Source organism: Hemiscyllium ocellatum, chromosome 50, assembly GCF_020745735.1.
Source record: "Hemiscyllium ocellatum isolate sHemOce1 chromosome 50, sHemOce1.pat.X.cur, whole genome shotgun sequence".
NCBI lineage: Eukaryota > Metazoa > Chordata > Chondrichthyes > Orectolobiformes > Hemiscylliidae > Hemiscyllium > Hemiscyllium ocellatum.
In genome coordinates, this window is record NC_083450.1 from 8,967,199 (window position 1) to 8,993,611 (window position 26,413).

The 26,413-nt window shown below is 54.0% G+C and overlaps 1 protein-coding gene across 7 annotated transcripts in view; it reads left to right on the forward strand.

Moving 5' to 3' along the window:
* gatad2b (GATA zinc finger domain containing 2B) overlaps window positions 1–26,413 on the forward strand; it is a 117,900-nt gene that overhangs the window by 87,131 nt on the left and 4,356 nt on the right. For 2 of the 7 annotated variants that reach the window (XM_060820674.1, XM_060820673.1), the window contains exons 5-11: window positions 426–557; window positions 7,739–7,870; window positions 9,323–9,490; window positions 12,157–12,478; window positions 14,164–14,366; window positions 16,685–16,804; window positions 23,998–24,181. In XM_060820674.1, the coding sequence (XP_060676657.1) occupies window positions 426–557; window positions 7,739–7,870; window positions 9,323–9,490; window positions 12,157–12,478; window positions 14,164–14,366; window positions 16,685–16,804; window positions 23,998–24,181 (1,261 nt within the window). The remainder of the gene's footprint in view (window positions 1–425; window positions 558–7,738; window positions 7,871–9,322; window positions 9,491–12,156; window positions 12,479–14,163; window positions 14,367–16,684; window positions 16,805–23,997; window positions 24,182–26,413) is intronic. The other 5 variants (XM_060820678.1, XM_060820680.1, XM_060820675.1 and 2 more) reach the window with 5 other exon arrangements.

Consider the following 26,413-nt stretch of genomic DNA (forward strand, 5'->3'; position numbering starts at 1 on the left):
TGTATCTGTGTGTGTGTCTGTGAGTGTGTGTGTCTCTCTCTCTGTGAGAGTGTGTGTGTAAGTGTGTCTGTGTGAATGTGTCTGTGGATGTGAGTGTGTGTGTCTCTGTATGAGTGTGTGTGAGTGTGCTTGTGTCTGTGTGTGAGTGTGTGTGTGTCTGTCTGTGTGTCTATTTGTCCGTGTCTGTGTGCGTGTGTGTGTGTGTGTGCGGGGGGATGGGGCAGGGGATGTGCAGTTCCTGTGTATCTGCTGCCCCCTGTGGAGCTGATGGGTTTGGAAGGTGCTGTCTCCTGGAGCCTTGTCGCTCTGTGTTGCTGAGGTCTATCACACCTTCTCTCTCTCTCTCTCTCTCTCTCTCTCTGTCTCTCTCTCTCTCTCTCTCTCTCTCTCTCTCTCTCTGTCTCTCTCTCTCTCTGTGTCCCCAGGGCAAGGGTCCCGAGGAGCGGCAGATGATCATCAAGCAGCTGCGGGATGAGTTGCGGCTGGAGGAGGCCAGGCTGGTGCTGCTGAAGAAACTCCGCCAGAGCCAGATACAGAAGGAGAACGTGGTGCAGAAGGTAAGGCCCAGCACCTTGGCACTGGGGCCAGGAACAATCTGGGGCGGAGTGGGCTCCCAGGAATCCCAGAAAACCCTGATCCGGCCGGCAGCCAGTGGGAATACGGGGTACTTTCCCCAGCCCACCCACCACAAGCTGGTGGCAGGCTGGGGGGCACCATGCCAACAAGCCCTTACAGTGCCAGGCTATCCTGGGGGGGTTTTGGGGAGGGGAGCGACCTGGAGAGTGGGTTACTGTAGGTCTGCTCCTGTCGCAGTGCTGAGGAGGAGGCAGAGACACGTTCACTGGTGGCAGTGCCCGACTTCGGGTGGTGGGTGCCCGTTCTGATGGAAACCCATTAACCTGGCCCGTTAACTATCTCTCCCACTCCTCCCCTCGCTCTACACTGCCTGTGCTCTCTCTACCCACTTCTGTTCTCTTCTCTCCCCCCACCCCCCATCCTTTCTCCCACCTCCCCCCCCCCCGGCTTGCTCTCCCTCCCTTGCCCCAAGTCCTCTCCTCCTCACTCTGTATTCCCCCTCAGTCTGTCTCCTCTCCCTCCACATTCACTTTACCACCTCTCCCCATCCCTTTTCCCGCCCTACTGTCTTCTCTCTTCCCCTCCCCCTCTTCCTCTCCCCCTCAGCCTTCACCACCTCTCCCCCCGCTCCACTACCCGTCTCCCTCAGCCCCCTCTCTTTGCTCCTGTGCCAACCCCTCCCCACCCCTCTCTCTGTCTCGCACTCTCTCTGCCCACCCACTCTCTACCCTTGCTCCCCTCTGCCCCTCCCCCTGCCCCCGGTCTCCTTTCTCTCCCCAGACCCCCCGGCCCTCTCTCTCTCTCTACCCCTCCCCCCTCTCTTCCCCTCCACCCGCAGCCTTCTCTTCCCCTCCCTATTTCTTTCTCCCCCTGCAGGACATCCCGAAAATTTCCAGAATTTTTGGTTTTTATTCTAATGCCTGCTGCATTTTGCTTCTTTGCGCCTTCCCTCTGACCTCGAGAGGTTGCAATGTTTGTCCTGTAGGTTCTCTCCAAATTCATGTCCATTGCTTGTGAGCACCCACTGACACAAGCCAGGCTCCCCGTCCCTAATCTTCCCCTCTTGAGAAGGTGGGGGTGAGGTGTCTTCTTGAACTGCTGCAGTTTCCCCCCACCCCACCCCCTCTGTGGTGCAGGGACATAGTGCTGTTAGGAACAGCCGATGTATTTCCAAGTGTGTGTGTGTGTGTGTGTGTGTGTGTGTGTAGGGGGGAGTGTGTATGTGTAGGGGGAGTGTGTGTGTGGAAGGGGGAGTGTGTGTGTGTGTGTGGAAGGGGGAGTGTGTGTGTGTGTGTGGAAGGGGGAGTGTGTGTGTGTGGAAGGGGGAGTGTGTGTGTGTGGAAGGGGGAGTGTGTGTGTGGAAGGGGGAGTGTGTGTGTGTGTGGAAGGGGGAGTGTGTGTGTGTGTGTGTGTGGAAGGGGAGTGTGTGTGTGGGGAGGGGTGTGTGTGTGTGTGGAGGGGTGTGTGTGTGTGGGGTGTGTGGCTGTGTGGGGAGGGGAATGTATGTGTGGAGGGGTGTGTGTGTGTGGAGGGGTGTGTGTGTGTGTATGTAGGGGTGTGTGGGTGTGTGTGTGTGTGTATGTGTGTGGGGAGGGATGTGTGTGTGTGTGTGTGGAGGGGTGTGTGTGTGTGGAGGGGTGTGTGTGTGTGTGTGTGTGTGTGGAGGGGTGGGTGTGTGTGTGTGTGTGTGTATGTGTGTGTGGGGGGAGGGGAACTTAAGGGGTAGAGATGGCAGACTGATGATGCCACTGTGCCAGGCTAATTCCTTAGGGAAATGGGTTCGAATCCCTCCAGGCAAAAGTGAGGACTGCAGGTGCTGGATTCCAGAGTTTAGATCAGAGAGGTGCTGGAAAAGCACAGCAGGTCAGGCAGCATCCGAGGAGCAGGAGAATCAACGTTTCGGGCTGGAGCCCTTCATCAGGAATAGGAGCAGGGAGCCTCCAGGGTGGAGAGAGAGAGACTCACTGAGATTCTGAGTCCTAGTTGATTTTAACCTTACTGCAGTTGCAATGATGCCTACTTTGAAGAGGTTCTCCTCCTCTCTCCACAAGAATCTCAGTGAGTCTCTCTCTCTCTCTCTCTCTCCACCCTGGATGCTCCCTGCTCCTATCCCTGATGAAGGGCTTTTACCCGAAACGTCGATTCTGCTGCTCCTCGGATGCTGCCTGACCTGCTGTGCTTTTCCAGCACCACTCTGATCTCAACTCGAATCTCTCCAGGGTCAATGTTGAAATGTGAATTTAATAATAAAAGAAAATTCAGAGCTAAAAAGCTAGCTCACTGGCGAACTATTCAGTTGGGGTAAAAACCCCTCTGGTTCAATAACATCCTTCAGGGAAGGGAATCTGCCACCCTTACCCGGTCTGGCCTGCACGTGACTCCAGACCCACAGCAGAGCAGTCAACTCCTAACTGCTGCAAATGTGTTGCTGGTCAAAGCACAGCAGGCCAGGCAGCATCTCAGGAATAGAGAATTCGACGTTTCGAGCATAAGCCCTTCATCAGGAATAAGAGAGAGAGAGCCAAGCCGGCTGAGATAAAAGGTAGGGAGGAGGGACTAGGGGGAGGGGCGATGGAGGTGGGATAGGTGGAAGGAGGTCAAGGTGAGGGTGATAGGCCGGAGTGGGGTGGGGGCGGAGAGGTCAGGAAGAGGATTGCAGGTTAGGAGGGCGGTGCTGAGTTGAGGGAACCGACTGAGACAAGGTGGGGGGAGGGGAAATGAGGAAGCTGGAGAAATCTGAATTCATACCTTGTGGTTGGAGGGTTCCCAGGCGGAAGATGAGGCGCTCCTCCTCCAGCCGTCGTGTAGTTGTGTTCTGCCGGTGGAGGAGTCCAAGGACCTGCATGTCCTCGGTGGAGTGGGAGGGGGAGTTAAAGTGTTGAGCCACGGGGTGATTGGGTTGGTTGGTTCGGGCGGCCCAGAGGTGTTCTCTGAAGCGTTCCGCAAGTAAGCGGCCTGTCTCACCAATATAGAGGAGGCCACATCGGGTGCAGCGGATGCAATAGATGAAACGGACCCCACCACCAAGGATATATTTCCCTCCCCTCCCCTATCAGCGTTCCGCAAGGACCACTCCCTTCGTGACTCCCTTGTCAGATCCACACCCCCCACCAACCCAACCTCCACCCCCGGCACCTTCCCCTGCAACCGCAGGAAATGTAAAACTTGCGCCCACACCTCCACACTCACTTCCCTCCAAGGCCCCAAGGGATCCTTCCATATCCGCCACAAGTTCACCTGTACCTCCACACACATCATCTATTGCATCCGCTGCACCCGATGTGGCCTCCTCTATATTGGTGAGACAGGCCGCTTACTTGCGGAACGCTTCAGAGAACACCTCTGGGCCGCCCGAACCAACCAACCCAATCACCCCGTGGCTCAACACTTTAACTCCCCCTCCCACTCCACCGAGGACATGCAGGTCCTTGGACTCCTCCACCGGCAGAACACAACTACACGACGGCTGGAGGAGGAGCGCCTCATCTTCCGCCTGGGAACCCTCCAACCACAAGGTATGAATTCAGATTTCTCCAGTTTCCTCATTTCCCCTCCCCCCACCTTGTCTCAGTCGGTTCCCTCAACTCAGCACCGCCCTCCTAACCTGCAATCCTCTTCCTGACCTCTCCGCCCCCACCCCACTCCGGCCTATCACCCTCACCTTGACCTCCTTCCACCTATCCCACCTCCATCGCCCCTCCCCCTAGTCCCTCCTCCCTACCTTTTATCTCAGCCGGCTTGGCTCTCTCTCTCTTATTCCTGATGAAGGGCTTATGCTCGAAACGTCGAATTCTCTATTCCTGAGATGCTGCCTGGCCTGCTGTGCTTTGACCAGCAACACATTTGCAGCTGTGATCTCCAGCATCTGCAGACCTCATTTTTTAACTCCTAACTGCCCTTAGGGACGGGCAATAGGTGCCAGTGCAGCCAGCGATGCCCACATCTCTCGAGCAGATTAAATCAAAGGGAGAGGTTGCAGGTTTGGGAGCTGCTGTTAAAGGAGAATTGCCCTAGCTGCTGGTGTCAGAGCGTAGTGGGGGGTGTAAACTGTACGTACCCCTGCTGATAACCCTCAGGGTCTGCCTGTGAGCCCAGTTTCTGCTCTTGGGAGCACCTTCCCAAGCTGAGTTATCCCACCCCAGCGTCTCAAATGACAGTCTGGGAGGCTATTTCACACACACGCCTATCCCCGCCAATTCGGCCCATCGTGTCTGCACTGGCTCTCTCTCTGAGCACTTTGAGTTGCACTACGCGCCGGGCAAGAGAGGTTTCTTTGCCCTCATCTCGTGTTTGCTGCTTTTGGACATTATGTTGAGGTTGCACAGGCCTCTTCTGGAGCACTGTGTGCAGTTCGGGGTTGCCCTGTTAAAGGGAGGGAGGATATTATCACATCAGAGGGGGTTCAGAAGAGATTTACTGGACTGTTGGTGGGAATGGAGGCCTTGAGGTATAAGGAGAAGCTGGAGAGGCAGGTGGGACTAGTTTAGTTTGGGATTATTGTCGGCATGGGCTGGTTTGACCAAAGCGCTTGGCCTAACCATTTCTCATTGGCGTACTTATCGAAATGTCTTTTAAACATTATAACTGTAGTCCACCATTTCCTCAGGAAATTCATTCCACACACGAACTATCCTTGTTGTCCCTCATGTCCTTTCTAAATATTTCTTCCACCTTAAAAATATGTCCCTTCGTCTTGAAATCCTCCCCCCCGCCCCTCCCACTGCCATTCTCCTTATCTATGATTTCAAATGCTCTCTATAAGGTTACCCCCTCAAGCTCCTACACTCCAATGGAAAAAGAAAGGTCTGGCGTTCAGTTTAGGAGACCTGGTCAGCACGGATAGGTTGGGCTGAAGGGCCTGTTTCCACGCTGTCTGATTCTCCTCACAGCTCAAAACGTTCCATTCCCTGGAGTGACTTCCTGGTAAATCCTCTCCGAACTCTCTCCAGCTTTCGAACCTCCTCCCTGTAACAGGGCAACCAGAACTGGACGCCAACCCCCTGTACTCAAAGCTCTGAGCAATGAAGGCCAAGTGAGCTAAACGCCTCCTCAAGCGCCCCCGTCGCGTGACGCAAACTTCAAAGCGTTCTGTAGCTGAGCCCCTCTGTTTTCCAGCACCGCCCCGTTTTTAATTGTACATGTTACCTGGCAGTTAGCCCGATTCACCTCCCATCTGCCAGTCCCCAGCCCACTGACCCAATCTGCGACGTTAGATAACCTTCTTCACCGTCCACTGCACCACCACTTTTGGTGTCATCCCCAGACGACTGTGTGAGTGTGAGGGTACGTATCAGTGAGTGTGATCTTCTGCCTCCTCCTCTACACTGCGTTCCACATCCTTCCTATATGGGCTGGTGCTCAGAAATGACTCTAGCGGAGCCACCAAGCACATGCACTCAAAATATTGTTAAAGAACTGGATAAATGATGGCCAGCCAAGGGGCACCGATGTCTCACGGGTGAATTAAGAAAGAGATCGTGGCTAGGAACTGTGAGGTTATTTGAGGGAATTACTTATGGAGATTGCACGGGTCTTGAGGACCCACTGAGTTGGAGCAGGCACCTCTTATGATAATAAATAAAGGTTCAGCATAAACCAGAGCATTGCTTTAGGAAGGATATATCCGGGCGGCACGGTGACTCAGTGGTTAGCACCGCTGCCTCACAGGACCCAGGAACCCAGGCTCGATTCCACCCTCAAAGCAACTGACCTGTGTGGAGCTTGCACATTCTCCCCCATGTCTGAGGGTTTCTTCCAGGTGCTCTGGTTTCCTCCCACAGTCCGAAGATGTGCAGGTTAGGGTGGGTTGGCCATGCTAAATTGTCCCGTAGTGCCCAGGGATGTGCAGGTTAGGGTGGATTGGCCATGCTAAATTGTCCCGTAGTGCCCAGGAGTGTGCAGGTTAGGGTGGATTGGCCATGCTAAATTGTCCCGTAGTGCCCAGGGATGTGCAGGTTAGGGTGGATGGGCCATGCTAAATTGTCCCATAGTGTCCGGGGATGTGCAGGTTAGGGTGGATTGGCCATGCTAAGTTGTCCCATAGTGTCCGGGGACGTGCAGGTTAGGGTGGATTGGCCATGCTAAATTGTCCCGTAGTGCCCAGGGATGTGCAGGTTCATTGGGTGAGCCATGTGAAAATGCAGGGTTCCAGGTTTAGGGCAGGGAGTGGGTCTGAGTGGGATTTTCTTCAGTGGGAGGGTCAGTGTTGACTCGACAGGCCGAATGGTCTCTTTCTGCACTGCAGGAGTGCTCTGAGGGTGTTAGAAAAGATGGAGGAAGGTGGCTGCGGAGACCAGGGACTTCGGAGACGAGGATGGACCGGAAAAGCCAGGGTGCTGTTCTGGCGAAGATTTGGTTGGGGTTTCAAAATCACGAGGGGTGTGCGCAGAGCAGAGAGGGAGAAACTGTTCGTCACGGGGGCCGGGGGAGGGGAGGGGGTGGGGTTGAGAAACCCGAAGGTCACAGATTGAGGCCGATCGATGGGAAGTTGCCTTGGAGACGCGGGGAGAAGCCAGTTTGAGAGGGTTCGGATCAGCGGGGAGAGCGTGGGCGGTAGGTAGCAGGTTCAGTTGAGGCTTTCAAGTCGGAACAGGATCGCTCTCGACCAGGATGGGCCGAATGGGGCCGTTCTTTTGCAGAGGGCGAGAGAGAGAGAGAGAAAACCCAGTGCGGTTATTTCAGGCTGAGGATCCAGTTGTGAGGAAGAGCAGGCCCGGAGCCTGAGGTAGGGGCCTCGATTGGGCTGGGCTGGCTGGGCTGTGGAGGGGAGTGAAGGCAATGGCAGGTGTGCAGAGGGAGGACCATGAGCACAAAGGCTATTGGCTCCCACTGGCTAATGATGCTCTCTCTTTCTCCCATTCTCCCCCCTCTCCCCCTCTCTCTCTCTTTCTTTCTCTCTCTCTCTCTCTCTCTCTCCCTCTCTCTCTCTCCCTCTCTGTCTCTGCCCCCCTCCCCCTCCCACTGCGTCTCTCTCTCTCTCTCTCTCCCCGCCTCTCTCTCTCTCTTCCTCCATCCTCTCTCTCTCCCCGCCTCTCTCTCTCTCTCTCTCTCTTTTCCTCCTCTCTCTCTCTTTTCCTCCTCTCTCTCTCTCTATCTCTCTCTATCTCTCTCTATCTCACTCTATCTCTCTCTATCTCTCTCACACCCCCTTCCATCCCCAAAGGTGCCCGTCGTGCAGAATGCGCCATCTGTCATCCAGCCGTCGCTGGCTCCAGGCGGCCAGCAGATGCTGTCCAAGCCCCCATCGCGGCCCATCCCTCAGGTATTGGACCCTCAGAACCTGCGAGGATCTCAGGTCAGTGCAGCACCGGGGGAGGGCCAGCAGGAGCCACATCTGCCAAAGCCCCCCTCCCTCACCCCAAACCCCAGAAAAATAAACCACCAGGCAGTGAGAGGGGTTGTGGGACCCCATTCCCCAGGGTTGGGTTGATAAACCCTTCCCCTCGTGGGGAGATGAGGAGGGGGTGGGGGGGGGGGGGTGCTTGCTGACTGCGTGGCATTTTGTCCAGGTCTCTGGGAAGCCGGCAGCATCATGGGAATGTCGAGAGAAGGCAGAGGGCTCAGGCTAATACTCTGGGAGCACGGGTTCCTGACATCGCCTGGCATCAGAAACTGACCAGGGATTGACACAGCTAGGCAGCAGGAGACAGCTCACCCATCACGTCTTCTCCACTCCCCCACTCTCATTTTCCTCTTCATTCTCCTTCCTCTTTCTCTCACTCTCCCTGCCACACTCCTTTCTCTCTCCCTCTCCACTTCTCTCCTCCCCCAATCTTCCTCCTTTCTCTCTCTCTCTCTCACACACACACATCTCTTCATCACTTATTCTCCCCCTCTCTCTCTCTGGCACTCTTACCCTCTCCTCCTGTCTTCCTTCCGGTCTGTGTCTTTGTCCACCTCTCTTATTTCTCTCAGTCCGACTTCACATGTAATTTCCTCTGTCTCTCCCTCTGCCCACCTCTCTCTCTCTCTCTCCCTCTCCTCATCTCTCTTTCCTCCTCCTGATCTCTCTCTCTCCCCCTTCCCCCGCCTCTCTCCCCCCTCCCCTCCCCGTCTCCCTCTCTCTCTCTCCCCCTACCCCCTGTCTCTCTCCCTCCCCCCTCTCTCCCCCATTTATCTCCCTTCCCCTCTCCCCTCTCTCTCTCACCATCTCCCCCGCCCGTCTCTCTCTCTCTCTCTCTCCCTCCTCCCCCCATCTCTCTCTCTATATATGTGTGTGTGTGTGTGTGTGTATATATATATATATATATAAAATTTATAATCTCTCTCTCTTCCTGTCCTCCCCATCTCTCTCTCTCTTCCCTCCTCCCATCTCCCACTTCCTCCCCGTTTCTCCCCACCTCCCCATCTCTCTCTGTCTCATATATATAAAAGATATATAAACCTATATATCTCCCCTCCTCATTCTCTCTCTCTCTCTCTCTCACTCACTCCCCTCTTCCCATCTCTCTCTGTCTCCCCCCATTTCACATCTGTCTGCATTTCTCTCCCCTGTACCATGCACCCGATTTCTCGAGTTCTCACATCCCCTATTCATTTTCGGACAATCTCCCCCCCTCCTCCCTCTTGGCACCTGTTCCTGCAAAAGTGCCCGAAGATTACAGGTTAGGATAGATGACCGGTGCCCATTCCCAGCTGTCCGGGGTAGGGGATGTAGACAGCGGTGTCCGTCAGTCTGTGTGTTTGCAGCCTTTGCTCTCTCTCTCTCTCTCTTTCTCTCTGTATCTCTCGGGCCCTTGTTGAGCAGGGTCACCCGGTTATCAGGTCGGTTCCCAACAGCACCCTGCCGCAGCTGCTGATGTCCCAGCGAGTGATCGCCCCCAGCCCAGCCCAGATGCAGAACATGAGGCTCAACAAACCTGGTCTCATCCACAGCCCAGTGTCCAGTCAGACCCCGGCCAGCTCCTACCAGAAGGTAAGTGACAGACACTCTCGGGGTCCCATTCGCGCGTGTGTGTGTGTGAGAGAACAATTTAACTCTTACACCACAGAAAACCACTTGGCCTGTTGTGACTGTGCTGGTTATTTGTAAAAATTGTTCCAATTAGTTTTCCGCCTTGGGCCCTTTCAGTCTTTCCACATTCGCGCTCCACTTCTGAAAGTTTCTCCGGAAATCCCAGATCCATACACACTCTCTACTTCAGTCAGAATTCATTCAGTATAAATCCTGTCCTAGTAGCTCTGGGATTTGTCATTACGGCTGCTCCAAACACTGCAATCCTCCCTCAGCACTCCTCACTCTGACAGGGTCGATCTCCTAATGCAGCCTCAGCACTGACCCTCCAACAGCACCCGCTCCCTCAGCACTGACACTCCGACAGCACCCGCTCCCTCAGCACTGACACTCCGACAGCACCCGCTCCCTCAGCACTGACACTCCGACAGCGCCCACTCCCTCAGCACTGACACTCCGACAGCGCCCACTCCCTCAACACTGACCCTCCGACAGTGACCGCTCCCTCAGCACTGACCCTCCGACAGTGCATGCTCCCTCAGCACTGACCCTCCGACAGTACCCGCTCCCTCAGCACTGACCCTCCGACAGTGCCCTCTCCCTCAGCACTGACCCTCCGACAATGTGGCACTCCCTCAGCCCTGACCCTCTGACAGTGTGGCACTCCCTCAGCCCTGACCCTCTGACAGAGTGGCACTCCCTCAGCCCTGACCCTCTGACAGTGTGGCCCTCCCTCAGCCGTGACCCTCTGACAGTGGCCCTCCCTCAGCCCTGACCCTCTGACAGTGCAGTGCTCCCTCAGCACTGACCCTCTGACAGTGTGGCACTCCCTCAGCCCTGACCCTCTGACGGAGGGGCACTCCCTCAGCCCTGACCCTCTGACAGAGGGGCACTCCCTCAGTACTGACCCTCTGACAGTGCAGTGCTCCCTCAGCACTGACCCTCTGACAGTGTGGCACTCCCTCAGCGCTGACCCTCTGACGGATAGGGCACTCCCTCAGCCCTGACTCTCTGACAGAGGGGCACTCCCTCAGCACTGACCCTCTGACAGTGCAGTGCTCCCTCAGCACTGACCCTCTGATAGTGCGGCACTCCCTCAGCACTGACCCTCTGACAGTGTGGCACTCCCTCAGCCCTGACCCTCTGACAGAGTGACATTCCCTCAGCACTGACCCTCTGACAGTGTGGCACTCCCTCAGTACTGACCCTCTGACAGTGTGGCCCTCCTCAGCACTGAACCTCTGATAGTGTGGCACTCCCTCAGCACTGACCCTCTGACAGTGCGGCACTCCCTCAGCACTGACCCTCTGACAGAGTGGCACTCCCTCAGTACTGACCCTCTGACTGTGTGGCCCTCCTCAGCACTGAACCTCTGATAGTGTGGCCCACCCTCAGCACTGACCCTTTAACAGTGTGGCACTCCTTCAGCACTGAACCCCTGACGATTGGCACTCCCTCAGCCCTTACCCTCTGACAGTGTGGCACTCCGTCAGCCCTGACCCTCTGACAATGTGGCACTCCCTCAGCCCCGACCCTCTGATAGTGCGGCACTCCCTGAGTGCTTGTCACTGAGAGCCGACTGGGGTCAGGTCTGTGGCGTGAGTCTTAAGCCAAGACCCTCTCTCTGAGATGACTCTCCGCTGTATTCAGTGACTAACGCTGTCGCTCAGTGAGGGTGCTGTCACTGCTGAACCCAAAGGCTGTGTGTACAAGCTGTAACTCGGAGGTGAAGTGCAGAACAGCGTCTCCATGGTGTCTCTGATTACATGGTCATGGGCTGTATTGAAACTAGTGGGCTGTTCATCCCTTGAATGCAGATGTGTGAGAGAATGATTTGAGTCAGAAGTATAAAGTTTGGAGCGGGTCAGTGTGGCAGTGCTGTCTATGTCTTATCTCCAGCTAGAGAATGTCGAACGGTGGGGGGAGTGGGTCTGGGTATCAGCCTTTTTGGCCTGAAGCGAGGTAATATTTCTTCACTCGGACAGTGAGCTCAAGACTCTGAGCAGAGCAGTCCAGGCTTGAGGCACTGTGTGGCCTCGTACTGTTCAGATTTCTAACCGTCCCATCAGGGGGCTACCTCTGCTAATGGTCTCTCTCCCTCTCTCTCTTTCTGTCCCTCTGCTCGCTCGCTGTCTGTCTATCTATCTCTCTCTCTCTCTCTCTCTCTCTCTCTGTCCCTCTGCTCACTCGCTGTCTCTCTCTTTCTGTCCCTCTGCTCGCTCGCTGTCTCTGTCTCTCTCTGTTTCTCTCTATATCTCCCTCTCTATATCTCTCTCTCTCCCCCACTCTGTCTCTTCCCCTCTTTCTCTCCCCCTCCTCTGTCTGTCTCTCTCTCTCTCTCTACCCCTTCCCCTTTCCTCTCACCCTCTCTCTGTCTGTCTGTTCACCCTGCAATCTGTGTCTCTCCATCCTTTTCTCTCTCTTTTGTTCACTATACATATATATATTATATATCCCTCTCTCTCTCTCTGTCCCCTCTCTCCCTCTCCCTCTCTCTCTCTCTCTCTCTCATCCCCCACCTTACATCTCTGTCTGTCTACATTCGCAACCCCCCTCTCTCCCCCCCCCTCGATAAATGCCTCTCCCCCCCCCCCCCCCCCCGTGTCTCTCTCTCTTTCCCCCTCCAGCAGACAGGCTCGTCCATCCCATCGCCTCGGACCACCCCGTCCACCATCTACATGAACGTCCAGCCCCACGTGCAGTCGAGCCTGACGACAGCAGGGGGCGCCAGCCCGGCGCTGTCCAGCCCCGGCGGCCTGAGTGACCCGGCCAGTAGCCAGGCTGCTGCCAAGCTGGCCCTGCGCAAGCAGCTGGAGAAGACCCTGCTGGAGATCCCGCCGCCCAAGCCCTCGCCGCCACTGCTCAACTTCCTGCCCAGCGCCGCCAACAACGAGTTCATCTACATGCTGGGCCTGGAGGAGGTGGTGCAGAGCGTCATCGAGAGCCAAGGTGAGCGGAAAGCCCCTCTGCTGCAGCCCACCCCGACGCCCAAGCGCCTTGCCAGTTCAGCCCCTCGTCCGTCAGGTCACTCATGGTGCAAGGGCGTCTGGGTGTCCCAGTGCACCCATCACACAAGGTTGCCTCCTGGTACAGCGGTAATCGGGAAAGCTAGTAGGATGTTAGGGTTTATTGCGAGGGGAATTGAATGCAGATAAGGAGTTGTAGTCGTACAGGAATGGCTTCAGTCCTTACAGAAGCATCTTAATGCATTGGAAGGTTGACCGGACTAAAACCCTGTAGGAATGGATTGCCTTTTGAGAAAAGATTGGGTGGGCTAGTCTTGTGTCCGCTGGAGTTTTGAAGTTGACGGTATTGAAACGCCCAGGTTCCTGACGGAGGGTGCATGTGGACAGGATTATGCATCTCGTGGGAAAATCCTGAACTCTGAGAATCACAAAAGTAAGAGGTGTCTCTGTAAAGCAGAGATGAGGAACAGTTTTCTCTTTCAGGGGGTTTCTGAGTGTTTGGAATTCCCTTCTTGAAAAGCAATGGATGCTGAATCTTTCACTATTTCAAAGGCAGATGGCGGTAGATTCCTGACGATGACCCAGGGGGTGAAGAATTATGCAGGATCGTAGAGTTAAGGTTAAAACCAGATTAGCAACGATTGTATTGAGGAGACTCAAGGGGCCGAATGGCCACCTCCTGCTTCTAACCTGTTATCGTCATCAAGGATTTTGTCAAGTCTTTCATAAAGTAAAATGTGTTGAAGGGGGATTGTGGTAACGTCATGGTCTGGTTAATCAAGAGGCTTTGGTTAATGCTGTGGGGACAACCCCCCCCCCCTTTCCAAAGGCTTCCTCATGTGCAGGAGCCCGGAATTGCACCTGATCCACCTGGATTCACAAAGGATCACGGTGGCTCAGTGGTTAGCACCGCTGCCTCACGGTACCCGGGATCCAGGTTCGAATCCAGCCTCAGGTGACTGTGTGGAGTTTGCACATTCTCCCCGTGTCTGCATGGATTTCCACCCACAGTCCACAGATGTGCAGGTTACGGGGACAGCACGGGGTTAGATACAGAGTAAAGCTCCCTCTACACTGTCCCTATACCAAATACTAGGTGGCTCCCTCTACACTGTCCCCTCATCAAACATTAGGTTCGGGTGGATTGGCCATGCTAAATTGTCCCACAGTGCCCAGGGATGTGCAGGTTAGGGTGGATTGGCCATGCTAAATTGTCTCACAGTGCCCAGGGATGTGCAGGTTAGGGTGGATTGGCCATGGGAAATTGTCTCACAGTGCCCAGGGATGTGCAGGTTAGGGTGGGTTGGCCGTGGGAAGAGCAGGGTTACAGAGGAAGGGCGGCCGGGTGGGTCTGGCTGGGATGCTGTTCGGAGGTTTGTGTGTGGATTTGATGTTGGGACCCTACGATTCTTTGTGCTCTCGGCCTCTGTCTGTAAATCCCGGAATCCTGTGTTGTTCTTCGGAGCCTCATCACGTTGATTCCCTGCAGCGATAGTGTGACTTGTTTGCTGGCTGTTCAACCAAGAAGGGCATTATCCGAATTTCCACCCCTTCCCTGACAGATAGCCAGTATAGCACAGGTGGTTAGGGACACAGTAACTCCAGGAGGATCTCATGTCGTTTTCTCTCTCTCTCTGTCTCCGTGCGCGCTCTTCTCCCGCCTTCCAGGGAAGGGGCGCTTGCAGCTGTCGCAGATCGACCCGTTTGTGTGCTCCCAGTGTCGGACGGACTTCACTCCCCACTGGAAGCAGGAGCGGAGCGGGAGCATCCTGTGTGAGCAGTGCGTGACCTCCAACCAGAAGAAGGCGCTCAAGGCGGAGCACACCAACCGGCTGAAGACCGCGTTTGTCAAAGCCTTGCAGCAGGAGCAGGTACTGCACGCCCAGCCGGCCAGCCTTGAGGCAGTTCGGCCCCTCGAGCCTCCTCCGCGCCTGCTCCTCTGATTATCCACACCCTCCACGGGCTGAGGGAACCGTTCCTCTCAGCATCCGCCCTCCTCCCTCACAGTCCCGCAATCTTCAGAGCATCCCGACAGTGTGGAACCAGGCCCTTCCTCCCAACAGCTCCACACCGACCCTCCGAAGAGTAACCCACCCAGACCCATTCCCCTACCCTTTTACTCAACATTCACCCATGATTAATGCACGTAAACGACACTCCCCTGAACACTATGGGACAATTTAGCATGGCCAATCCACCCTAACCTGCACATCCCTGGGCACTATGGGACAATTTAGCATGGCCAATCCACCCTAACCTACACATCCCTGGGCACTATGGGACAACGTAGCATGGCCAATTCACCCTAACCTGCACATCCCTGGGCACTATGGGACAATTTAGCATGGCCAATTCACCCTAACCTGCACATCCCTGGGCACTATGGGACAATTTAGCATGGCCAATCCACCCTAATCTGCACATCCCTGGGCACTATGGGACAACGTAGCATGGCCAATTCACCCTACCCTGCACATCCCTGGGCACTATGGGACAATTTAGCATGGCCAATCCACCCTAACCTGCACATCCCTGGGCACTATGGGACAACGTAGCATGGCCAATTCACCCTAACCTGCACATCCCTGGGCACTATGGGACAATTTAGCATGGCCAATCCACCCTAACCTGTACATCCCTGGGCACTATGGGACAATTTAGCATGGCCAATCCACCCTAACCTGCACATCCCTGGGCACTATGGGACATCTAGCATGGCCAATCCACCCTAACCTACACATCCCTGAACACTAAGGGACAATTTAGCATGGCCAATCCACCCTAACCTGCACATCCCTGGACACTATGGGACAATTTAGCATGGGCAGTCCACATTAACCTGTACATCTATGGTCTGTGGGAGGAAACCGGAGCACCCGGAGGAAACCCACACAGACACTGGGGGAGAACATGCACACTCCACCCAGACAGATACCCCGAGGCTCGACTGGGCTCCGGGACCCTGTAAGGTGACGGTGCTAAGCACTGAGCCATCGTGCCACCCCCTGTTCCTTCTCGCTCCACCCCATTAAGAAAACCCTTCACAGGTCTGAAATGGAGAAGGGGAGTGGGGTTAGACTACAGCGAGCGTTCTGCTCGAGTCACTCACCTTCACGACCAATGGCCCCCCTCTCTGGGCATTCACACTGGCCCGGGGGGGCATGTCCCAGTGCTGGATCAGTGGTGAAAGGCGATTCCAGTTTGGAGTGTTCTGTTTGAGCGAGCCTGAGATGAAAACGCCAGGCTTTTCTGTCAGGGTGTGGGTTGAAAGTTTAAAACCACCCCCACTGGTTCACCCGAATCCCATCGACGAAGAGAGTCAGGTATCCTGACCCAGTCTGCCAATACACGTGACTCCTGGCCCTCAGTGCTGTAGTCCACTCTGAAATGTGATGAAAAGGTTCCCTCGTTGGACTGAAATTCACAAAGACAGGTCTCCCTCTCCCTCTGTTTGTCTCTCACTTTGTCTCACTGTCCCAGTCTCTCTCTCTCTCTCTCTCTCTCTCTCTCTCTCTCTCTCTGTCTCTCACTCTCTCTCACTTCTCCCTCTGTCTTTCTCTTCCTCTTGGTCTCTCTTTGTCTCTGTCTTTCTTTCTCTGTCTTTCTTTCTCTGTCTCTCTTTCTGTCTGTCTGTCTCTCTCTCTCTGCCTATCTCTCACTTTGTCTCTGTCCCTGTCTCTCTCTCCCTCTTTCTCATTCTGTCTCTTGCTCTCTGTGTCTGTCTCTTCTAAGTCTGTGTTTCTCTTCCTGTCTGTCTCTCTTTGTCTCTGTCTTTCTTTCTCTGTCTCTCTTTCTGTCTCTCACTCACTCACTCTCTGTCTCTCTCTCTCTCTGTTTCTTATCTTTCTCTCTGTGTGTCTCTGTCTGTCTGTCTCTCTCTATCTATCTCACTTGCTCTCACTATCTGTCTCCCTCTGTGGGTGTGTGCGTCTCCCTTTCTGCATCTCTCTCTCTCTCCTTTGTTGCTACTTTATCTCTCAATTTCCTCTTTTTCATTCTTCTCTCTCTCTCTCTCTCACTTCTCTCACGTCCAAACCTTTTCACGTTTTCTCTCTCTCCCTCTCTGTTCTGCTTGGTGTGTGGTGTGCGGTGAAACCGCGGGGTGTTACCGATGCCGTGTCAGTATGTGTCGCGGTGGGGCCTCTGACCCTCTGCTGGTCTTGACCCGCCCGTCTCTGCCCCCCTGCAGGAAATCGAGCAGCGGATACAGCAGCAAGCAGCAACCGTCTCGGTGTCCCCGACGTCTGCACCCACCGGCGTGCCAATGAGTAAACCCGAGCCGGTGATCAGACACCACCCTCTCCGCCAGGTAAGCCACCCCCCCAACCACCGATGAGAGGAGAGTCACTGGCTAACCACTGCAAGATGGGGCCCTCCCTCCGAGGGAACAGCTGGCTACCTCTGACATCGCGCGGGCTGCTGTCCAGATTCCACCCCTCACCCCCACACCGTTCCCTCTCCGGCCAGACTGACCCCACCACCCCTGCTGCGCCTCAAAACTGCGGCTCACCCTCCAGTGCACCTGGCTCAGCACTCTGTGCCACCAGCCAGGTGGGCACATTGAAGCGGGACGTGGTGGGGGAACCCGTCGAGGTCACCAAACCCGTTTCTGGCGTTGAATGAGTCCACTCAGCCCCGTGGTGCCTCATTCTCTAGAGCACTCCAGTCAGTTACATTCCCCCCTCCCCATCAAACACTCCCAGGACAGGGACAGCACGGGGTTAGATACAGAGTAAAGCTCCCTCTGCACTGTCTCCCCCCCATTGAACATTCCCAGGACAGGGACAGCACAAGGTTAGATACAGAGTAAAGCTCCCTCTGCACTGTCTCCCCCCACCATCGAACACTCCCAAGACAAGGACAGCACAAGGTTAGATACAGAGTAAAGCTTCCTCTGCACTTTCCCACTCCCCCATTGAACACTCCCAGGACAGGGACAGCATGGGGTCCCTCTACACTGTCCTCCATCAACCAGTACCAGGACAGGATGTACATGTATTTGGAAAGGCAGGGACTGATTCGGGATAGACAACATGGTTTTGTGCATGGGAAATCATGTCTCACCAACTTGATTGAGTTTTTTTTTGAAAAAGTAACAAAGAGGATTGATGAGGGCAGAGTGGCGGATGTGATCTATATGGACTTCAGTAAGGTGTTCGACAAGGTTCCCCATGAGAGACTGGTTAGCAAGGTTAGATCTCATGGAGTACAGGGAGAACTCGCCATTTGGATACAGAACTGGCTCAAAGGTAGAAGACAGAAGCTGCTGGTGGAGGGTTGTTTTTCAGACTGGAGGCCTGTGACCAGTGGAGTGCCACAAGGTCCACTACTTTTCATCATGTATATAAATGATTTGGATGTGAACATGACACCGAAGTTCGTGGTGTAGTGGACAGCGAAGAGGGTTCCCTCAGATTACAACAGTATCTTTGACCAGATGGGCCAATGGGCTGAGAAGTGGCAGATAGAGTTTAATTCAGATAAATGCGAGGTGCTGCATTTTGGGAAAGCAAATCTGAGCAGGACTTATACACTTAATGGTAAGGTCCTAGGGAGTGTTGTTGAACAAAGAGACCTTGGAGTGCAGGTTCATAGCTCCTTGAAAGTGGAGTCACAGGTAGATAGGATAGTGAAGGCAGCGTTTAGTATGCTTTCCTTTATTGGTCAGTGCATTGAGTACAGGAGTTGGGAGGTCATGTTGCGGCTGTACAGGACATTGGTTAGGCCACTGTTGGAATATTGCATGCAATTCTGGTCTCCTTCCTATCGGAAAGATGTTGGGAATCTTGAAAGGGTTCAGAAAAGATTTACAAGGATGTTGCCGGGTTGGAAGGTTTGAGCTACAGGGAGAGGCTGAACAGGCTGGGGCTGTTTTCCCTGGAGCTTCGGAGGCTGAGGGGTGACCTTACAGAGGTTTACAAAATCATGAGGGGCATGGATAGGGTAAATAGGCAAAGTCTTTTCCCTGGGGTGGAGGAGTCCAGAACTAGAGGGCATCGGTGAGAGGGGAAAGATATAAAAGGGACCTAAGTGGGAACCTTTTCACACAGAGGGTGGTGTGTGTATGGAATGAGCTGCCAGAGGATGTGGTGGAGGCTGGGACAATGACACAATTTAAAAGGCATCTGGATGGGGCCGTGAATGGGAAGGGTTTAGAGGGATATGGACCAAGTGCTGGCAGGTGGGACTAGATTAGTTTGGGATATCTGGCCAGCATGGACAGGTTGGGCTGAAGGGTCTGTGCCCGTGCTGTACATCTCTGACTGACAGGGACAGCTTGGGGTTAGATACAGAGTAAAGCTCCCTTTACACTGTCCCCATCAAACACTCTCAGGACAGGGACAGCATGGGGCTAGATGCAGAGTAAAGCTCTCTCTACACTGACCCATCATCAAACACTCCCAGGACAGGGTCAGCTCTGGGTTAGATACAGAATAAAGCTCCCTCTACACTGACCCATCATCAAACACGCTCAGGACAGGGATAGCACGGGGTTAGATACAGAGTAAAGCTCCTTCTACACTGTCCCCCCATCAAACGCTCCCAGGACAGGGACAGCACAAGGTTAGATACATAATAAAGCTTCCTCTACACTGTCACCCATCAAACACTCCCAGGACAGGGTCAGCTCAAGATTTGATACAGAGTAAAGCTCCCTCTACACTGTCCTCCATGAGGAAGGAAGGAGCTATTCCGATGGGATGGGCTTCACCTAGGTTTTGCTGGGACCAGACTCCTGGTATAATCCCATAACTAAGGCTTTAAACTAAATAGTGGGCCAATGGGTTCGGCTGGATGGAAAATTAGGGAAGTGTTAAGGGTGGGGTGGGCTCAGCGGAGGTTGTCATAGGCTCCCGACAGTGTGGAAATAGGCTCTTCGGCCCAACAAGTTCATACCGAATCTCTGAAGAGTAACCCTCGCATTCCCCTAACTTATCACTTTACATTTACCCCTGACTAATGTACCTAACCTGCACATCCCTGGGCACTACAGGACAATTTAGCATGGCCCATTCACCCTAACCTGCACATCCCTGGGCACTATGGGATAATTTAGCATGGCCAATCCACCCTAACCTGCACATCCCTGGGCACTACAGGATAATTTAGCATGGCCAATCCACCCTAACCTGCACATCCCTGGGCACTGTGGGACAATTTAGCATGGCCAATCCACCCTAACCTGCACATCCCTGAGCACTACGGGACAATTTAGCATGGCCAATCCACCCTAACCTGCACATCCCTGAGCACTACGGGACAATTTAGCATGGCCAATCCACCCTAACCTGCACATCCCTGGGCACTATGGGACAATTTAGCATAGCCAATCCACCCTAACCTGCACATCCCTGGGCACTACGGGACAATTTAGCATGGCCAATCCACCCTAACCTGCACAACCCTGGGCACTGTGTGACAATTGAGCATGGCCAATCCACCCTAACCTGCACATCCCTGGGCACTACGGGACAATTTAGCATGGCCAATCCACCCTAACCTGCACAACCCTGGGCACTGTGGGACAATTTAGCATGGCCAATCCACCCTAACCTGCACATCCCTGGCCACTATGGGACAATTTAGCATGGCCAATCCACCCTAACCTGCACATCTTTGGATTGTGGGAGGAAACCCACACAGACACAGGGAGAATGTGCAAACTCCACGCATACAATCACCTCGAGGGTGGAATTGAACGTGAGTCCCTCGTGTTGTGAGGCAATAGTGTTAATTAGTGTCTAACTATCAGGGCAGAGAGCATGCAAAGGGTCAGGATTTGCACTTCTGGCACAGCAGGTGAGGGCATAAACTGTGAGAAAGAGGGTCAGTCAAAGGAGGCACTTAAATGCCCGCAGTGTTCAAAGCAAGGAAATAGCCCCTATTGAAATTGGCAGGCATGGGTATCTTTGTGGGTATCACAGGAACTGCAAGGGGATCAGGGCTGCGAATTACATATCCAAGGATACACCTCCTATCGAAAGGGCAGACAGGTGGGCAGAGGTGTCGGGGACACCTTGTTAGTAAGAAATGAAACTAAATCCAAAACGAGAAGTGACATAGAGTTGGAAGGTGTCGAATTTGTGCGGATAGAGTTGAGAAGCTGCAAACAAAAAAAGAAAGACCCTGATCGATTGGCCTCCTGGCAATCGTCAGGCTGTGAGAAAGAAAATAAATCAGCAAATAGTAAAGGTGTATAAGAAAGGCACTCTCTCAGTAATCACAGGGCACTCCAGTGTACAGGTAGACCTGGAAATGAGGTTGGTAGCAGATCTGAAGGAAAGGAATTTGTGGGTTGTTGTCTGCGAGGTAGCTTTCTGGAGCGGTTGATGGTAGTTCTCACTGGGGACCAGGCAATTCTGCATTTGGCGATGTTTGAATGAGGCAGACTTGTTTAGGGAGGTACAGGTAAAGCAGTCCCAGGGAGGGCAGTGACCACGAAGCGATCGAATTCACCCTGCAGTGTGTGAGGGAGAGGCCGGGATCAGATGGAGGGAAGGAGTCGAGGTCGCTACAAAGACATGAGGGAGGAGCTGGCCAGGGCCGATTGGAAGGGAAGACAGGGGATCAGCAGGAGTTTCAGCGGGTAATTTGGGAGGCACACCAGGCATTCATCCCAAGGACGGCACAGCTTCCTGAAGGCAGGAGGAGGCCACCGTAGCTGACCAAGGAAGTCAAAGCAGAGAAACCGTGGTGACAATGAGTGGGAAGCCTTTTAAAACCGTGTGAGGATAACTGAAGAAAGCAATAAGCTGTGAAGGAGATATCAGAGTAAGCTAGCTAGTAACGTAAAGGGAGATTGCACGAGTTTCTTTAATTAGGATATCATCAAGTTATGAAAGAGGCACGAGTGGACTTTGGATTGCTAGAAAGTGAGGTTCGAGAATTTATCATGGGGAGCTGAGGAAGTGAATACAGACTTTGCGTCGGTTTTCACAGGGGAAGCCACCATTAGCAATACCAGAGGGACTCAAGGAGCGGAGGTGAGCGTGGTGGGTCTGATTGTAAACGCACAGATAGAGTGGACGTGGGGGAAGACGTTTCCACGGGCAGGGGAAGTCTAGGACCAGAGGGCACAGCCTCAGAGCGAAGGGCCGGCCGTTTAGAACTCGGATGAGGAGCGATGACTTCAGCCGGGGGGTGGGGTGTCTGTGAATACTGTTGGCTGCAGAGGGCTGTGGAGGCCAAGTCACTGATTGTATTGAAGGCAGGGATAGGTCCTTGATTATAAGGGGAGGGGTTACAGCAAGCGATTAAATGGTGGAGCAGACTTGCTGGGCCAGAGGGCCCAATACTGCTCCGACATGTGTTCTAATGGAAAGCCAGGAAGTAAAATTCCCTCAACTCTTCTAAACTTTTGTGTATGCTCGCAATCTGAAAGTAAAGACGCCCACGAAATACTCCCAGGTCAGGTACAAGGAGAAGCTCCCTCTACTCCTTTGAGATGATAGCTAAGCTCTCTCTACTCATATCCACCCAAAGTAAGCTGTGAGTCAAGCTCCCACCACACTGTTACCCCATCAAACACCCCCAGAACAAGACAGTAGAGGGTTAAATACCAAGTAAACCTTCCTCTAGACTGTACCCATTGAACAATCCCAGCACAGGTACAACACTCCATAGCTCCCTGAGCGTAGACAGGGTGGTAAAGAAGGCTTTCTGCAAGCTTGCTTCCATCGGTCAGGGTATTGAGTACAGGAGTTGGAATGTTTAGTTGCAGCTGCACGAGACATTGGTGAGGCCACATTTGCAATACCGCGTGCAGTTCTGGTCATCCTACTGTAGAAAGGATATCGCTAAACTCAAAAGGGAGCGGAAAAGGTTTACTAGGATGCTATGTGGACTGGAAGGTTGGGTTATAAGGAGATAGACAGGACGTCTTTCCCTGGAGCATAGGGACGATCGCATCGGGGTCTATAAAATCATGAGAAGCATAGGTAAGGTAGATAAGCCAACAGGAGAGGGGAGTCGAAAACTAGAGGGGCAATATCTTCGCGCAGAGGGTGGTGAGTGTCTGGGACAGGCTGCTAGAGGTAGAGGGGAGTCACAATTTTGTCATTGAAGAAACATTTGGCCAGGTACATGGATGGGGTAGGTACAGAGGGATATGGACCAAACGCAGACAAATGGGACTAGTTTAAATTGGGAAATGGCAACACAGACACGTTGGGCTAAAGGGTCTGTGTTGTAGACCTTGAGGGACTCTATGACTCTTTGTGATTAGATACAAGAAAACCTCCCTCTAATGTTTTAAATTGAATATTAACTTCCCTTGACACTGTCCCCAGCAAACTCTCACAGGTTAGGGATAGTACAGAGTTAGATAGGGAGTAAAGCTCCCTCTTACACTGTCCCTAATAAACACACCAAGGGCAGGGAGCGTATAGGGTTAGTTACAAGGTAAAACTGCCTCTACAATGCTCCCCCATCAAACACTTCCAGGGACAGGGACAGCACAGCATTAGATACAGAGTAAAGCTCCATCTACACTGTCCCCCCCATCAAGCACACACAGGACAGGGACAGCACAGGGTTAGATACAGAGTAAAGCTCCATCTACACTGTCCCCCATCAAACACACACAGGGACAGGGACAGCACAGGGTTAGACACAGAGTAAAGCTCCCTCTACACTGTCCTCCCATTAAGCACTCCCAGGACCGAGACAACATGGGGTTAGCTGCAGAGTAAAGCTCCCTCTACACTGTTCCCCCATCAAACACTCCCAGGACAGGGACAGTGCGGGGTTAGACACAGAGTAAAGCTTACTCTACACTGTTCCCCCATCAAACACTCCCAGGACAGGGACAGTGCGGGGTTAGACACAGAGTAAAGCTCACTCTACACTGTCCCCCCATCAAGCACTCACAGGACAGGGACAGTGCGGGGTTAGATACAGAGTAAAGCTAACTCTACACTGTCCCCTATCAAACATTCCCAGAACAGGGGTAACATGGGGTTGGAAACAGAGTAAAGCAACCTCAACGCTGTCCCCCATCAAACATACCCAGGACAGGGACAGCCACGGGGTTAGAGACACCGTAAAGCTCTCTCTACACTGTCCCCCATCAAACATACCCAGGACAGGGACAGCCACGGGGTTAGAGACACCGTAAAGCTCTCTCTACACTGTCCCCCAGCAAACACTCCAAGGACAGAGCCAGCAAGGTGTTAGATGGAGAGTAAAGCTCTCTCTACTCTTCTGAATGAAACGTACAGCTCCCTTTGCTCTGTCCAAATGAAACACCGAAGGTGGGGACAGCAAAGGGTCAGATACAGCGTGGAGCTGTTTCTATACTATCCCCCCGCCCCCACTCTGCCCCCAGTCAAACCCTCCCAGGTCAGTCCGCGGTGAAAGCAGTGGGCTGGATTGAACCCTGGCTGTGGCGATGCTGAGACAGCCCCTCTGAACATGCTCCCCCCCCGGGTTTGAAGTGTCCCATTCACCCTCAGTGTCTCTCTCTCTCTCTCTCTCTCGTGTGTGTGTTCTTGCCTCCTGCAGCAGCCGCCCCAGTCCCAGTCATCGCTCCAGCGAGGGCTCCACACCTCCGCTCGCAGTGTGCTCTCCACCTTCGCCCAGGGCCCCCAGCTGCACGTGGCCAGTGGTCTCCTAGGCATGCCAGGTAAGCATGCAGTGCAGAGCGGAGCTCCTCGCCGAGGACAGAGGCCGTACTTCACCAGCTCAGGTAGACACACACGCTCTCCGCTCGGGCCGCGCAAGCCGCCTTCGGGTCTGTCTTTGCTTCACCTCCGGACCACTTCCCTGCACAGTGAAACCTGTAACAAAAAGACCACTTTCCCCCCCCTCCCCTCACACCCCCTGCTCTGTTCTCCCCTTCGAGTGTGTCGTTTTGAGCTCTCCTCTCCTGCGGAGGCTGTGGGGAGGGGGAGGGGATCTGGTGTCAGACCCACAGGCGAAGGCGTTCCAGCCCAAGATAGGGCGCTTTCCCGGCCGCCGTGCACTCTGGGTAAACAGCCCGCCATTCGCCCCGACGGCCATGGGAATCATATGGGCCCCACAATCGGTGCGTTAAACGCCAACCCGGCCCCTCCCTCCCCCCCCCCCCGCCGAAAGGGAAACCTGTAGCGGGTTTTATTCGTTATTTGGGAGGGGTGGCCATAATCGGGAATGTTTCCTCTTCTTCTGTTTGGCCGGGGGGGTGTGGGGGGAGGCGTACGTACACGTTTCACTGTGCACAGGGTTTCCGTGCGGCCTGTGTGCAGTGGCCCACCGTTTCCATCGCAGCATGCGCCCGGGAGAGAGTCGCTGGTTTGCATCTGGTGGGCTGGCACTGCCAGACAGGAGAGCGCGCTGCTTGGTGGGCGGACGAGGGGTGGGCAGAGGGTCAGATGCTGGGGTGGGGCGCGGGGGGTTGTGGTGGTGGTGGTAGTACTGCCCCAGCGGAGGGTCAGGGATCTCCTGGCCATGGTGCTGCCAGGATTCAGCAGCTAGTGGGCCAGGCTCCGGTCAGAGGGGGGGCGTTTCCTTGTGGTATCCAGCCCCAGCAGGAAACATGGCAGCTCCTGGCGGCTTGGGAATAATTCCAGGATTTAAAACAAACAACACTCCCCTCCCCCCCCTCCCCCCAGTTGGTTGGTAATGACTGGAGTCCGGGTTATGAGGGTGACTTCCACACACTGTCTGTGATGGGGGCTGTGTCGAAGCTCCTTTATGTTCAGGCTAAACGAGGAAAGGAATGTTTACTTTCAGTTTAAAAGGGTGGGGGAGCGTTATTTTGAGTTTAAACGAGTAGGGAGAGGCTTTACTCTGTATCTAAGCCTGATCTGTCCCTGCCCTTAGAGTGTTTAATAGGGACAGTGTAGATGAAGCTTTACTCTGTATCTAACGCCGTGCTGTCCCTGTCCTGGGATGAGGGGACAGTGTAGAGGGAGCTTTACTCTGTACCTAACCGCGTCCTGTCCCTGGGATGGGGGGGGACAGTGTAGAGGGAGCTTTACTCTGTACCTAACCGCGTCCTGTCCCTGGGATGGGGGTGGACAGTGTAGAAGGAGCTTTACTCTGTATCTAACCCTGTGCTGTCCTTGTCCTGAGAGAGTTTGATAGCGACAGTGTAGAGGGAGCTTTACTCCGAATCTCACCCTGTGCTGTCCCTATCCTGGGAGTGTTTGATGAAGGGACAGTGTAGATGGATCTTTACCCTGTATCTAACCCCGTGCAGACCCTGTCCTGGGAGTGTTTGCTAGCGACAGTGTAGAGGGAGCTTTACTCTGTATCTAACCCTGTGCTGTTCCTGTCCTGGGAATGTTTGATGGGGGAACAGTGTAGAGGGAGCTTTACCCTGTATCTAACCCTGTGCTGTCCCTGTCCTGGGAGAGTTTGATGGTGGGACAGTGTAGATGGAGCTTTACCCTGTATCTAACCCTGTGCTGTCCCTGTCCTGGGAATGTTTGATGGGGGAACAGTGTAGAGGAAGCTTTACTCTGTATCTAACCCTGTGCTGTCCCTGTCCTGGGAGAGTTTGATGGTGGGACAGTGTAGATGGAGCTTTACCCTGTATCTAACCCTGTGCTGTCCCTGTCCTGGGAATGTTTGATGGGGGAACAGTGTAGAGGAAGCTTTACTCTGTATCTCACCGTGTGCTGTCCCTGTCCCTGGGAGTGTTTGATGGGGGTTCAGTGTAGACGGAGCTTTACCCTGTATCTCACCCTGTGCTGTCCCTGTCCTGGGAGTGTTTGGTGGTGGGACAGTGTAGATGGAGCTTTACCCTGTATCTAACCCTGTGCTGTCCCTGTCCTGGGAGTGTTTGATGGGGGGGTTCAGTGTACATGGAGCTTTACCCTGTATCTAACCCTGTGCTGTCCCTGTCCTGGGAGTGTTTGCTAGCGACAGTGTAGAGGGAGCTTTACTCTGTATCTAACCCTGTCCTGGGAATGTTTGATGGGGGAACAGTGTAGAG